This window comes from Chrysochloris asiatica, unplaced genomic scaffold (genome assembly GCF_000296735.1).
Source record: "Chrysochloris asiatica unplaced genomic scaffold, ChrAsi1.0 scaffold00040, whole genome shotgun sequence".
NCBI lineage: Eukaryota > Metazoa > Chordata > Mammalia > Afrosoricida > Chrysochloridae > Chrysochloris > Chrysochloris asiatica.
In genome coordinates this window covers 361,643-376,039 of record NW_006408558.1, presented here as the reverse complement: position 1 = coordinate 376,039, position 14,397 = coordinate 361,643, and the positions used below count along the sequence as shown (strand labels likewise).

Here is a 14,397-nt window from a genome sequence, read left to right as displayed (position 1 = left end):
AGCTGACTCTTTGTTTTCCTTATTACAGTGTCTTTTTGTTTTGGGATTTTTGGTTATTTTTTTTTTTTTTTGGAGGAAAAATAATTTAAACCTCGGGAGAATTCAATTATGGCATGACCAAAATTAAGTTTTCTTATATAGTAACATAAAGAAGAGAAAAAATATTACTGGTAAAAGTAGACTGAATCAGAGAAAACCTATAGGATACTAGAATTTGCAAACCAGCCAGACAAGCTCTGTCATAGAATTCAGCATTCTTTTATAATCCCTTCCATTAACGCCATAAGCATTAAAACAATTAAGGGAGGGGCAGGACAATAGTCATCACTACACTCAGAATGATGGCTTCCTCCTTCCAAAATGAATTTCTTGCACTGTCTTTTTAGTTTATTTACTGTGGATTTTGGCTAAGGAGGAAGAGAGAATATAAAAAAGCATTGGAAACATTTCACAGTCTCTTGCCATCTCCGAATTCTCTCTGAAATTGAGTTGCAATTTGCTCACTCAAGAGTTTATTGCTCTAAGAAAATATTACATGCTTTCCTAATGCCATTTCTTTAAAGTTCTATGCCTTCATAGATAGCTTTAAATTAAGCTGCCATCTAATAATCTTACTTCTATACAAGAAAGCAGACAATAGGTGTGATCCTAATCTTTTGATCCTTTACAAAGACAAGGGGTCATTTGTCTTCCAGCAAAAAGTCTCCTCAGTTCCTTATTTAGTTTTTCTAAATGACTTTCTAAAACATGCCATAAAACGAACTCACTTTCCTTTAGTAGCTAATATCAAGCATTTCCTTTCAGCCACTAATTTTACAATTCAGTAGGTAGTATTCAAACGTATTGTCACATTATTTTTAACAATAACTGTGTGCTTGTTGTTCAAGTATTGGAACCCTTCATTTTTCTTATTAGTCATATACTCTAGTTTTCAAAACCATCTATGCCACAACGGCATAGTCCTTGTTTTGTTCGTTGTTATCATTTTCTTGGGGGCTAGTGATTTTTACTTCTGGCCTTGGTAGTCTTTGAGGGTCTAAATCAGCCTGGAAGAAAAGAAATCAAAACAAAGACAGCTTAGTTTCCAAAGGTATGACATGACTCAATATTCCATTTAATCATATCGATGTTCAACTGGAAACAGTTCTTGATTCCCTTTGTTGTTTAGTCTGCATTGCCCAGTATACACGCTATTCTCAGCACTTCCCTTTAAAGAATCTGTTTGTGGAACCATAAACCAGTACAAGTTTTAGGGGCACACACTCATTTCTTACACTTTCAGCTTGATTTTTCTCAATTTTTTTCTTTGACTTTTTTCTTTCCAACAGCAGATTTATACTTTTCATTTTAGCTTCGGCAGAGAAAAGGGAAGAGGAAAATACAACAGCCCAGCCCTCATGTACCCTTCATCTATTCCCATATCCCTTGGGGAAAATAATCCTACCAGAAATAAAGCAGAAAGCAAGTGAAATTGAGCTGTGAAAAATTCTTCATATCACTTACGCTTTTGTTATTTAGAATTGATAAAAGCATTGCAAATATGAAACCATACTTGAGAAGATAAATAGGGGGCCACTGGTGGCTCAGTGCTGGAAGTCTGGCCCTGCGTTTGAGTCCCGGCCAAGTCTCCTCAAGTGTAGCCACAACCCATCTGTCAGTGGAGGATTGCAAGTTGCTATGATGCTGCACAGGTTCAACAGCATGTTCAGACTAAGATGGACTTGGGAGAAAGGCCTAGTGATCTCCTTCTGAAACTGAGTCCATGAAATCCTATGGAGCACAATGGTCTGGTCCACAACCGATCGTGGGGATGTGCAGAGTCAGGCACTGTTTCCATTCCATTGTACATGGGGAATGCCAGGAGTCCACAGCAGCTACCACCACCACCAACAAGAACTTGACAAGAGCTGAGCAGGAAATCTAAATGCAGAGGCAGCATTTCCACAAAAACAGCTGTTGTGTCTACCACTTGGATTTCTAATATGTTATTATTAATATTGCAGTGCTGTAGGATATGCACTGGACCACAAGGTCTATTTGAATCAAAGGGCTGTGGTTCAAACTCACCAGCCGCTCCTCAGGAAGGCTAATAGGGTCACTATGAGTCTGAACTCACTTGATGGCACTTAACAACAACAACATTTACTATTTGTTTTTCTCTCACTGAACTGGAAACGGAGAATGGTAAGATTAGAATTTGCGGCTTCATGGAGTCTTAGAGAGTCTACCAACCTGGGGGACAATTCTGGGAGTAGCTCTGGGTCTCCCACTCTACAGTACTTGTTTTATGTTGTAAGAAAAGACAGGGAGAAAACCAAAGCTGGACTGGTACTTCATTTCATAATATTATCCTGCGAAATGGATGAAATACAATCTAGAAGGGACTAAAAGCTTGCTAATGGTCAACTGTTTGCTCTGCTTTTGCCATGTGTTCCCCGATATTTCCCTACAGTTGTTGCTCACTTTGCATAAGCGTGGAACAAACATGGGGCAGGGTATTACATGGGAAACTAAATTTTGAGTCATGATGTAAAAATTCTTTTGTGAATTAATTATTAATATCTGATGTACAATTTGTATAAATCTGGTTTTTCATATATTTGCTTTGCTGAAAGTATACCTGTGCTAATACTTCAGTGAGAGCAAGAAGAAAAACCAAACTCAAACTGAACTGCCACCAAGTTGACCCCTCTGTAGGGGACCCAACACTGTAAAACTTTATGGGAGAAGACAGCCACATCTTTTTAACCTTGGAGTGCCTAGTGAGTTTGAACCACTGACCTTGCAGTTTGCAGCACAACACCCAATCCACAGTAGGAGCAGGGCTCCCATTATAAGAATAGTTGAGTCAAATAACATTAACTATTTCTGTGGATCAATGCACCATCTAGGACATTTATATAGGTCTTGAAGTCCCTAACTAGCCACATATATGGAACTTGCTCATCTGAGTTCCCAAAATTCTGATGGATTCATGCCTAATACACATCATGAACTCCTATTTGGCCCTTGCCAAATTATATAGCATCCATCACGACTGATATACAATTCCTATCAAAGGCCTATTTTTAAGAGTTGCATTTATGGTAGACGAAGGACAGGACAGCCTTCATTTCTGCAAAATCTACTTTAGGTTTTAATGTTGCTTTAGCTAGCTACACCACTGGAAAAAGGCATACATGGATTTTACTTAGTGGTTCCACATAAAATTATACAAGTACTTTGGTTCTAGACTATAAACTTTCATCAATGCTCGGTACAGAAAAGAGCTACAAGAAACCAACTACTGAAGCTTCCATTTAAGTGGCAATAAAAACACTGTCCCTTACCTTCTTGTGCTTCCTAAAGGATTGATTCCCTTGGACAAGAAATTCTATTTCCCTTAAGAAACTTTTTTTTTTTTCCTTTTCTCTCCTTCAGAATGTTTTTTATTCCCTATCTGAAGGGAAGGAGTACTGGTGTGGTACTGTGGGTTAAAGCGCCTGACTGCAAGGTCACTTTGAACTGCAAGGTGGATGTTCAAGCACACCAGTCAATCCATGGAAACACTATACAGGGTCGCTATGAGTTGGTACTGACTCGAGGGCACTTAACAACAACAAGAAGATAGGCAGGGAAAGAATATCCTACTACTGACTTTTTCTTTTTCTTTTAGCTACCAACAGCCTCAAGATCCAATTTTTAGCTAAACTTTAGTGATCCTATGGAACTCCATATGGGGAAGCTTTTTTTCTAGCATAAGACTATGATTATCTCACCTTAAGAAAAAATTAAGTGAAAGATATAATGAGTGTGTTCATGTCTATGTTAAGATGTTTTTCTGTAAGCGGTAAATTATCAGTGGATCACAGATGACTTTACGTTGCAACCTGACCTCAAGAGCATTTTGTGTTTCTCCATAACTAAACCTGGTCTCCCCAAGCAAAATAGAACAGAACACATCATTCATCAAGGTGGATGTCAACGCTTGGTGCCTTGAGAGAGGCAGCCCCTAATATGATGGAGAAGTAGAAGTGAGAATGCTATGGATACATCCTGCCTTCAGATGAGGCCATGAAATTCAACTTAAGCCTGACAGCAATTGTTTCCTACTCATCAATTAGAATTTCACCTGGCCTATGGAGCTTCATCTAGCCTACGGGAGAATACCAGGCGCTGCGAATATCCTGCTTTGGGGCCAGTCATGGGTAGTTCTGATACATATTTCTTTTTCCTCTATTGTTGTTGTTGTTGTTATGTGCCATCGAGTAGGTTCCGACCCAAAGCGACCCTGTATAGGGTTTCCAAGGGTGTAAATCTTTACGGGAGTAGAAAGCCTCATCTTTCTCCCACGGAGCAGCTGGTAGTTTCGAACCGCTGACCTTAAGGTTCGCAGCCCGATTCGTAACCACTACGCTACCAGAGCTCCTTTATAGATAATAAGAATTATATAGTATTAAATCTCCAGTAAATTGGATACTTAATTAAATAAATTGCTATTAAAGTGGACAAAGCAAACTAGCATGTAATACTTCTAGAAAACAAAGAAGTTACTCATAATAAATATGGCAATCTTTTTATCATCTTTATACTCTCAGTGGTCTTGATATTCTTCCCTGGCTTGTATTTTTCCTTGTCTGTACTTATTTTTATTTGTTATTCATAATTCACTCTTTTATTATATATGTTCTTAGAAGCTTCTGGGAATGATTTTGTAGAATGAGCAGGAAATGGATGGATAGACAGATGAATGGATGGATGAATGAAGGACAGAGAGGCAGGCTTATGGACTACCACACAGTTGGCAATACTTGTTAACTGACTTAAACAATGTAGACAAGTAAAAGAGTCTTCCTTACTCAGTGTTTCAAATGCAAGTCCTACATTTCCTAAGCAGGCATGTGCACATAGGTGTGTACACACATGCACACACTCACCCACACCCACAAATTCATGCATATATACAAGTGAACACAATAGAAATACCTCATCCTGTGCATTGCCAGCACCTTGAGACTTTGTTTCCTCGTTCACTTCGGGTTGAGGCTCATCATTAACTTGGTCCAGTTCTTCACCATTTTCCTCATTAGTGCCTCCATTTACACGAGCAGGACCAGCCTGCCCCTCACTGTGATCCGAGGTCTCCCTGGCTGGCTCAGAATCGCCTGTAGCCTCCTGCCCTCCTTCATCTTCAACAACACCGTTCATTCCTGAGAAATCTTTTTGTTCTGTATCCTTGTTTTCTTTCTCTCCATCTTCTTCCTCATCTACTATTTCAGCTGGCCTCTGAAATCAAAAGTAAGAAGCAAAACATTTCCTTTTCCATGGAGCATTATACTAAAACAATAAACTGGTATTTTATAGTCATTAAACATCTTTATATTTGCATTGCATGCTAACCTTAACTGAGCATCTATGGCATGACATACTTTACAGTGTTCTCTCCTTCAGTCCGCACAACAATCCTGTGAAGTTGGTATTATTCCTATTTTATGGATGAGAAATTAACATACAGTCCTACTAAGTAGCCAGCCCCAGATCTCACTGTGTATGAATGGAATAGCCAGGATTTGAACTAAGCATGTAATTCCAGAAAGAATGCTCTTAATCCTCAAGTCAGACAGGAAAGTGAACCACAGAGTTCGCCATCCCATGTCCCAGAAGAAGATGTACATAAAGGCCTTTGTGGACAGATTGCATCCTTCCTTCTAAATGTGATGGCTCCAGGATATGGAATGTGAAAAGTTTCCCATGGGATAACTAAGAAAGCTGGCAATATTAAAAAAAAAAAAGCTAAAAGAAAAAACAAACAAAAACAAGTAAGCAATTGTCATGCAGATCCAAGGCCAATAAACTGTATGTCCTATCTATACAGACAACAGATGCAAAAATGTTTTTAGAAACTCAAATTAGGCATGTTTGTTATTTGTTGTTGTTAGTGTTGCTGTTAAGAGCTGTTGAATCAGTTCTAACTCATAGTGACCTTGTGTGGGGTTTCCAAAGAGTAGCTACTGGGTTTGACTCACTGATAGTAGCCTAGTGCTTATTTGGTCTAGTGTCACACTTGTTATTGTTGTTAGGTGCCATCAAGTCGGTACTGACTCATGGTGACCTTATACACAACAGAAAGAAATACTGCTCAGTCCAGTGCCAAACTCACAATCGTTACACTTGAGTCCATTGCTGCTGCCACTGTGCCAATCCATCTCATTAGGGGTCTTCCTCTGATTTACCAATCCTCCACTTTACCAAACATGATGTCCTTTTCTAGAGACTGGTCCCTCCTGATAATATGGCCACAGTATGGACACCCTAGCTTCTAAGGAACATTCTGGCTGTACTTCTTCAAACACAGATTTGTTTGTTCTTTTGGCAGTCCTTGGTACTTTAAATATTCTACTCCAACACCATAACTCTTGTACAGTCTTCTTTATTCATTGTCCATGTTACATGTGTGTGTATGTGTGTGACCACACTTAGATACATGTAAATCTGAGGAATGCTGAATTGCAGAGCCAAGGACTATGGAGGAAGAAAGACCCACATTCAGGCACTTACTGGCTGCTACCTGGCTTCTGTGAGCTTCAAATCCTCCACTTGTAAAATGGGAATATAATAAGGTATCTCTGGGGAATAAACAAATTACACATGAGACCCTCCTCAGCCACTGCCATCGAGTTGATTCTGACTCATAGTGACCCTGCAGGACAGAGTAGAGCTGCTCCTTAGAATTTCTGAGACTGTTCATCTGTAGAGGCGCAGACAGCCTCATCTTTCTCCTACAGAGCAGCTGGTGGATTTGAACCACTGATCCTGTGGTTAGCAGCCTAGTGCTTTACCCACTGCCCCACCAGAGCTCCTTTAGATATGTGAAGATGGTTGACATGGCATGATTTGCCACACATATGTACAATTTAAAAATTTTTTTTTAAATAATGATGGGGAAAACTTAACTGTCATGTCAAGTACCTAGTGCAATACCTGATATAACACGGATCCCAGAAAACATTTTAAAAAAGAGTCTCATTTGTTGTGATGCATGTTCTTCTAGAACAATTATATTTCTTCATTTTACCCAAAGAAAAAATGTTTTGAAAAAAATAACAAGGCAGAAAGCACACAGGTTTTGTTCTGATGTGAGCATCCTAGATCTGCTTTTTGCTAACTGTCTAACTGTGGGGCAGGTTTCTGTTAAATGACCTTCTTTTCAACCCTGCAAACCCATTCTTCTCTTCTAATTGCCCAAATAATAGCTATGGAACTACTAATGGTCTCTTTTGCAAAAGTCAATAAAATGCTCTTAGTTTGGGAATTATAAAACCCATTGCCCTCAATTCCAACTCATAAAACTGTCCTTTAGGGCTTCCAAGGCTGGCATCTTTATAAAGCAGCCAGCCACAGGGTGTGGCTGGTGGGTTTGAATTGCCAACTTCTTGTTTAGCAGCTAAGCTCTTAACCACAGCACCACCAGTACACCTGTTGGGAAGTACTATTGTCATTGCTAAGTGCTGTGGAGTCAGTTCCGACTCATAGAAACCCTAGTTAGGGTTTCAGAGGCCGTAGAAAATAAAGGAAAGTTGATCAAACATTCAAGGATAAAATTCAACACAATATCCTTTTGAAAAGGAGGGAGTTGGAACTAAGAATTCCTATAGTCTATCAGAAAGAGAGTCTTAAAATGTATCATATGATACAAGATGCACTTTTTTAAAATGCTGGAACAATATTATTACTCTGAGAACCATAGTGTTTGGCATTGTGCAGATTAAATAATAGTACAGTGAGGCAGGTCATTCAAATTTTCGATCAGATGTTTAACGTCAAACAGTGTTGGGTCCGTCTACTCATGCTACCCAAGGGAAGGCCCCCAGGCAGGCAGAATGTGGTGCAGAAACTCATTGTGGGTGATGGTGGATCTTCCAGCAAGAAAGAAAAGGCAAAAGATGTATAAAATCGCAAGAAAGTGCTTATTAAGGTGTAACTATTGGTCTCTCCAAATGTGGAAGAAAGAATAGTGATGAAAACTGAAGAAGCTTAGAATCAATTAGTCCAACGGAACCTGTGGACATCAGTCCCCACAACTCTGAGACCAGAAGAACTAGATGGTGCCCAACGACCACTACCAACTACTCTGAGTGGGACTACATTAGAATGTCTTGGATAGACTGGGATAAAATGTAGAACAAAACTTAAAATTACAAAAAGAGATTGGTCTTATTGGTCAGAAAGCGACCGAAGGAACCCAAGACTATGGCCCTTGGCCACCCTTTAGGTCAGGAAAGGAACTCAACCCAATGGCCCAATTTTCAGCAAAGCAGTAAATAGAAGTATGTTGTTTTTAAGTGCCATCAAGTCAGTTCCGACTCACAGCAACCCTGTATAGTGTTTCCAAAGAGCAGCTGGTGGGTTTGAACCACCAACCGTGATTGGCAGTGCAGTGCTAATCCTACAGCACCACACCAGGAGTTCATAGATAGGTATATTGGGATTGTTGTTGTTGTTATGTGCCATGGAGTCGATTCTGACTAATAGTGACACTGTATAGGGTTTCTGAGGCTAGAAATCTTTACAGAAGCAGAAAGCCTCATTTTTCTCCTGTGGAGCAGCTGGTAGTTTCAAACTGCTGACCTTGTGGTTTGCAGCCATAGGGATCATTTGAGTCAACTGTTTTTTGTGAGGATTTTTGTTGTTGTTGTTGTTACTTTACTGTGTCATCTAAATGAACTCAGAGTACAGTTTTGAAAGTTCATGAAAATATTCAATGAAAAGATAATGGAATTTTGCCTTGAACTTCTTAATGTCAACTCTTGTTCATGTAGTTATGGTCTTTAAAATCACTGTGGACATTAAAGGATGGAATACTGAACCTAGGAGAAATACTGGGTTCATCTGAGAACAAAACATTACCGGATTTTACAAAACATTACCGGATTTTTATTAAAGACTTTTGGTGCAATTTGGTGGGGAACATTATAAAGGTTGTTAGGCAGAGTATCTGAAGCAGCACATAACAAAAACGCAGAAGTACTGCAGCAATAATGGCTAATAAGAGTAGATTTCTTTTTTAATTACCTCTGAAAATTGGGTAATGATAGATCACTCCTAGATATGGCTTCCATTCTTATCATGCCTAAACTTGCCTTATTTCAAGCAACTTTTGGTATTGGTTTTATTAAAGACAGAGTGTTTATTAATTTAAAATTTTTATCATAAATTATTTTATTTTAATAGTATTTATGCTATATTAAAGGAGCCCTGATAGCACAGTGATCAAGCACTTCATTGCTAACCATATAGTCAGCTATTCAAATCCAGCACAACTGCTCCATTATGATAAAGCTGTGGGAATTCACGTCCCTAAAGATCACAGAAACCCTGGGGGGCAGTAGTATCCTGTCCTATAGGGTTGATGTGTCCACATCTGGTGACAGCCATGGACTTGTTTTGTTTTGGAATGTTGTGTTGGTATTATGGACTGCTGGTGTGGTGCTGTAGGATCAGCACTGGACTGTGAACCACAAGGTCGGCAGTTCAAACCCACCTGCTCCTCAGAAACCTCATACAGGGTGGCTATGAGTCTGAAACAAATCCATGGCACTTAACAACAATAAAAATAATTAGTATTATAGGGAACATGGTGGCTCTGTAAAATAAGAACTGGACTGCAAATCACAAGGTCAGCAGTTTGAGATCACCAGCCGCTTCACGGGAGAAAGATGAGGACTTCTGCTCCCACAAAAGATTTATAACCTCAGAAACCCTTTATTGTCAATCGAAGTTGGAATTGATTTGATGGCACTTACGAACAACATTAATATTATAGTAACATATCAATAAATTGTATTAATATGTTCATTACTTGAATTAATTATGATTAATTTATATTAATGTTTGGTTCTATGTTGTTATGTGTCATAAAGTCAGTTTCAACTCATAGGACCCCGTTAGGTTCCCAAGAGCAATTGGGGGTTTTTAACAGTTATAATATTATATTATTATTATAAGAGACAACTCATAGTTTACTATAATTATTTAAGAACCAAAATAATTATATATTTCTTGCCTCTCTAATTGTATATGAGGGGACTTCAAAAGTTAATGGAAAAAATGGAATCAAAAGAACATGGAACCACATTCATCACTGATAAGGGGAAGTGAGGGAAAAACAGCAATGAAGCAGTGAGCTAAGCCCTACAATGTTCAATAGACTTCTATGAACCCGGGTGAAGACCTGGTTGGCCAGCAGTGTGGCAAGACCTGGAGACTCTTGAGCCCAGAGTCAGTAACATAGCCATAGAGGACTAGATGGAGAGTGAAGTGCCCAGCTGATAAGAAGAGAGGGCATATGCACAAGAACACCCACACTTGCAGATAATACCCACTTGACCTGGCTTCAATGACTGGATGATCAGAATTCAACTAGAAAAAGAAAGAAGAGAGGGAAAAAGTGATCTGAAACAATTTAATGAACTTGACCTACATCTATGGATACAGTAGCTCAAAAGACGGAACAAATATTTACAGCGAGAATCATTCCCACCCCCTCCATACACAGAATAGACAAGGATGGGCAACTTGGACATTGGCTACCCAAACTGGGAGGGCTATAAAGGCAAGAAGTGACTTGCTTACAAGCTTTCAAGAGGGGGCCTAGATCCAGAGGGTGTGGAGGAAGGTAGAATCTCCATGGAGTAGTATCCAATCTGTCTGGGCAGGGTTGATGAAAGGATATGGGGATAGGTCTATTGTGATACAATAGCGAATAATTGTTATCAGGACTGATTGTGAGGGTTGGAAATGTAATGGTAGATGTTTTGTAGCAAAAGGAGGGGAGTGATTTACTTTGCAGTCTAGGAGTGGAGGGCCCTAGGACCATCAAGGAAGGAGAGAGGAGTGTGGGACCCTACCCAGAGAAACAGTGATGCCAGAGATGGAAGCAGAGATGATTATATGGAGAGATGGAGTGGCTGGGAACTCTGGACCCAAAGAGGGAGAGGGGCTGTGTGCTGATGACCAGGGGGCCCTCTGGTTAGTTGATGACGCATAGAGAGGATTGATATACGATAGGATGAATGTGAAGCTAATGTTCTCCCATGTAAACCATCACATAATTCACAATAAAACACTTGGGAAAAAAAAAAGATTATGGAATTTTTCTACAAATTTTTAAAGGCCTTTAGTATTAAAATAGAATCCTGGTGTGGCACTTTAAAAAATAAGCACTGGACAGCTAATCACAAGGTCAGCAGTTCAACCCCACCACTCATTCCTTGGAAACCCTCCACAGGGTCGCTGTGAGTCAGAATCGACTCACCAGCACTTAACAACAATATTACAAAAGCTTGCTAAGACGTATTAAGTTAATTGCTTCTGTCTAAGTAGGCAAAAAGTCTGTTTTGCTTTCCTGAATTCTGGATTTAGGCCTAAAACTGCAAAGTGATCCTGTGTTATTTTTCAGTTCTAATTTTTTTATTTCACAGTCGTACACCTTCCTTCACACCAAACTCTAAACACATAAACTTATTTCCTCCTTTTAATGCAAAGGACTTGTAATGTATGTTGTGTGGCGCAGTAGGATAAGCACTGGGCTGCTAATTTCCAGGTCGGAGGTTCAAACCCACCAGACACAGGTTGCTATGAGTCTGACCAATTCAATGGTACTTAACAGTAACAACAACAACACGTACACATATTTCCTCCTTTTAATGCAAAGGACTGGCATGCTACCATCTCAGAATTCTAAGAGAAGAAGACACCAAAATTGAATATATCAGTCCTAAATTCAGGTTTCTGTCTCTTCACCATTATTACTCCCCCACCTAACAAGCAGTAGTATTACTCTCTCAGCCCATTATTTCTATTAGGCTTTTCCAGCACAGCTAGTTTTGCAGTCATCAAATTAAGCCACACCTGGCTAACTCAGCGTTAAGAAATGTAAGATTACGGTGCTGAAATATCAATTTGATCAATTTAAATAGGACAGTAACATTAGTTTAAAGCCTTATAATCCTTTAAAATATCCTGAGTCTGAAACAAAATTTATTATTACTACGACACTATAATTCAGTGGGAAAAAAAAAAATACTGCCGTAACAGATTTGTAATGAATAAATGAAAAGCAATGTGCTTTTCAGTGTAATCTCCTTTGAAGCAGGTATTAAATTATTAAAGATGCTTCCAGTGTATACATCAATCAAATCATCTCCAGAAGGAACACTAGATTTTACACCCATGCATACATACACAAACATACACAAAGATAAAATCTATACCATGGTGAGGACCTGCAAACAAATAAAAGAAAGCATTTCTTTTGTAAGAGGGAGGGATGCGCAAAGGAACACTGGTGGTGCTGTAAGGTCAACACTGGACTGCTAACAATATGGTTGGTGGTTCAAATCTACCAGCCGCTCCTCAGGATACAGATGAAGCTGATTGCTCCTGCAAAAATTGTAGGTTTGTTCTTTTTTTTTTGGTTTTAGAATGCCCATGTTGGGATGTAGACTGTTGCAAGGTTGTTTGGATCATAATGTCAGTGGTTCAAGCTCACCAGCCACTCCTTGAAAACCCTACATAAGGTGGTTCGGAGCTGGAACCAACAAGACAACTTAACAACAACAATGATGGAAAGGAAGTATTCTTGTGGAGCAAAGGAAAGACAAAAAGCAAAGAAGGAACAAGTTGCACAAGTTATCCCTTCTCTCAATAGGAAAGCTATTCAAAGAGGAATCTGGTATTCCTTAAAAAACTTAGAATGGACACCCAAAACTTGAGGTGGTATTCTCACAAAGAAGAATTTACTCAGGAGAACGGTGTACTCAGGGGTCTATCAGTAGGACTATGAACTATCATCTCGTAGCTAGAGCCCCATCCTGGGAGTTAGGTAGTACATTAAAGCTGCTGTTACTAAGTGCCATGAAGTTGGTTCCCAGGAGCTGCAGATGAGCTTGAACTGCCAACCTTGCAGTTCCAACCAACCTTGCACTGCAGTGCATTAACCCATAGCACCACACCCGTTGTTGTTGTTCCAATCCATAGTGACCCTGTATAGGGCTCTCCAGGAGCAGCTGGTGAGCTTGAACCAACAACCTTGCAGTTCAAACCGACTTTACAGTCCAGCACATTAACCCACAGTGCCACCACCAGTATACTTGTTAGTATGTGCCAATTTCTACTCAAGGCAACCCTGTGTGGTAGAGTAGAACTGCTCCATAGGATTTTCTAGGTTGAGATGTTTAAGGAAGCAGATCACCAGATCTTTCTTCCATGGAGCCTCCAATCCAAGATTGTTTGCTTTGAACTGCCAAGCTTTTGGCTAACAGTCGAGCAATGAACCATCGTATCACCATGGTTCCTTGTGCACTAAAGCCAGATAAAAAAGATCACCTATTACATGATTTCATTAATATGAGACACCCAGAACAGACGTTTCAGAGTAGATTAGATTGGACCCATAGAGACAGACACCAGATTAGTAGCTGCCAGAGGCTGGGGACAGGAGGAGAAATGGGATGAGATGTGGGGTGCTGCAAGTGTCCTGGGACTAGATACAGGGGATGGTTGTACGCATGGTGAATGTGTTGAATGTCACAGACTCATGCAAGTTAAGATGGGTAAAGGATAATTTAATGTTCTAAGAATCTAAACTCAGGAAACAGAAAACAAGAGTTATATGTCTGAACTCTTGACCACCAGGGACAGCTATGAGGTGCCTTCTCTGTGGTTGGCTAAGGACATCCACAGAATGAACTACTTAACTGATGGAACAAGCCCAGATGATATTCCCACTTTATTTTACAACTTGACTCATGGCAGTCAACTCCCTGTCCCAGGTAAAAAGGTAAACATATCTGGAAATGCTTAGGAAAAAGTCATTGGTGGTGTTGACTAAATGAATGAATAAATCTGACAACATAAATACCAATTATACACATGGGCCTACCTCAACAGAGCGACTACAAAGGAATCAAATTGACTATCTCTGTGGAAAAGGACAATGGAAAAACTCAATATCATCAGTCAAAACAAGGCCAGGATGATTGTGGAACAGACCATCAATTTCTCAGATACAAGTTCAGGCTGAAGCTGAAGAAAATTAAAACAAGTCCACAAAATTCAAAATAGAACCTTGATTATACTCCACCTGAATTTAAAGACCATCTCAAGAACAGATTTGGTGCATTAAACACTGATGACTGAAGACTAGAAGAGTTGTTGGATGGCATCAAGAACATCATATATGAAGAAAGCAAAAGGCCATTAAAAAGAAAGGAAAGACCCCTCCAAGACTGGTGTTCAGGGGCAAAACATGAGCAAGCATGGGAGCTTGCTGGTGACCATGTTGGTCTGCTGGTGAATGGAAGAGGAGGAAAGACAACAATGAAGATATGGGCTGAGTTCAACCATGTTCCATAGACT

At 39.7% G+C, this 14,397-nt stretch overlaps 1 protein-coding gene across 1 annotated transcript in view; it reads right to left on the bottom strand.

Moving 5' to 3' along the window:
- Positions 1–941: 941 nt before the first annotated feature.
- DCDC2 (doublecortin domain containing 2) overlaps positions 942–14,397 on the bottom strand; it is a 274,998-nt gene continuing 261,542 nt past the window's right edge. The window contains exons 9-10 of the mRNA XM_006860783.1: positions 4,966–5,265; positions 942–1,046 (exon numbers count right to left, since the gene is read on the bottom strand). Of these exons, the coding sequence (XP_006860845.1) occupies positions 942–1,046; positions 4,966–5,265 (405 nt within the window). The remainder of the gene's footprint in view (positions 1,047–4,965; positions 5,266–14,397) is intronic.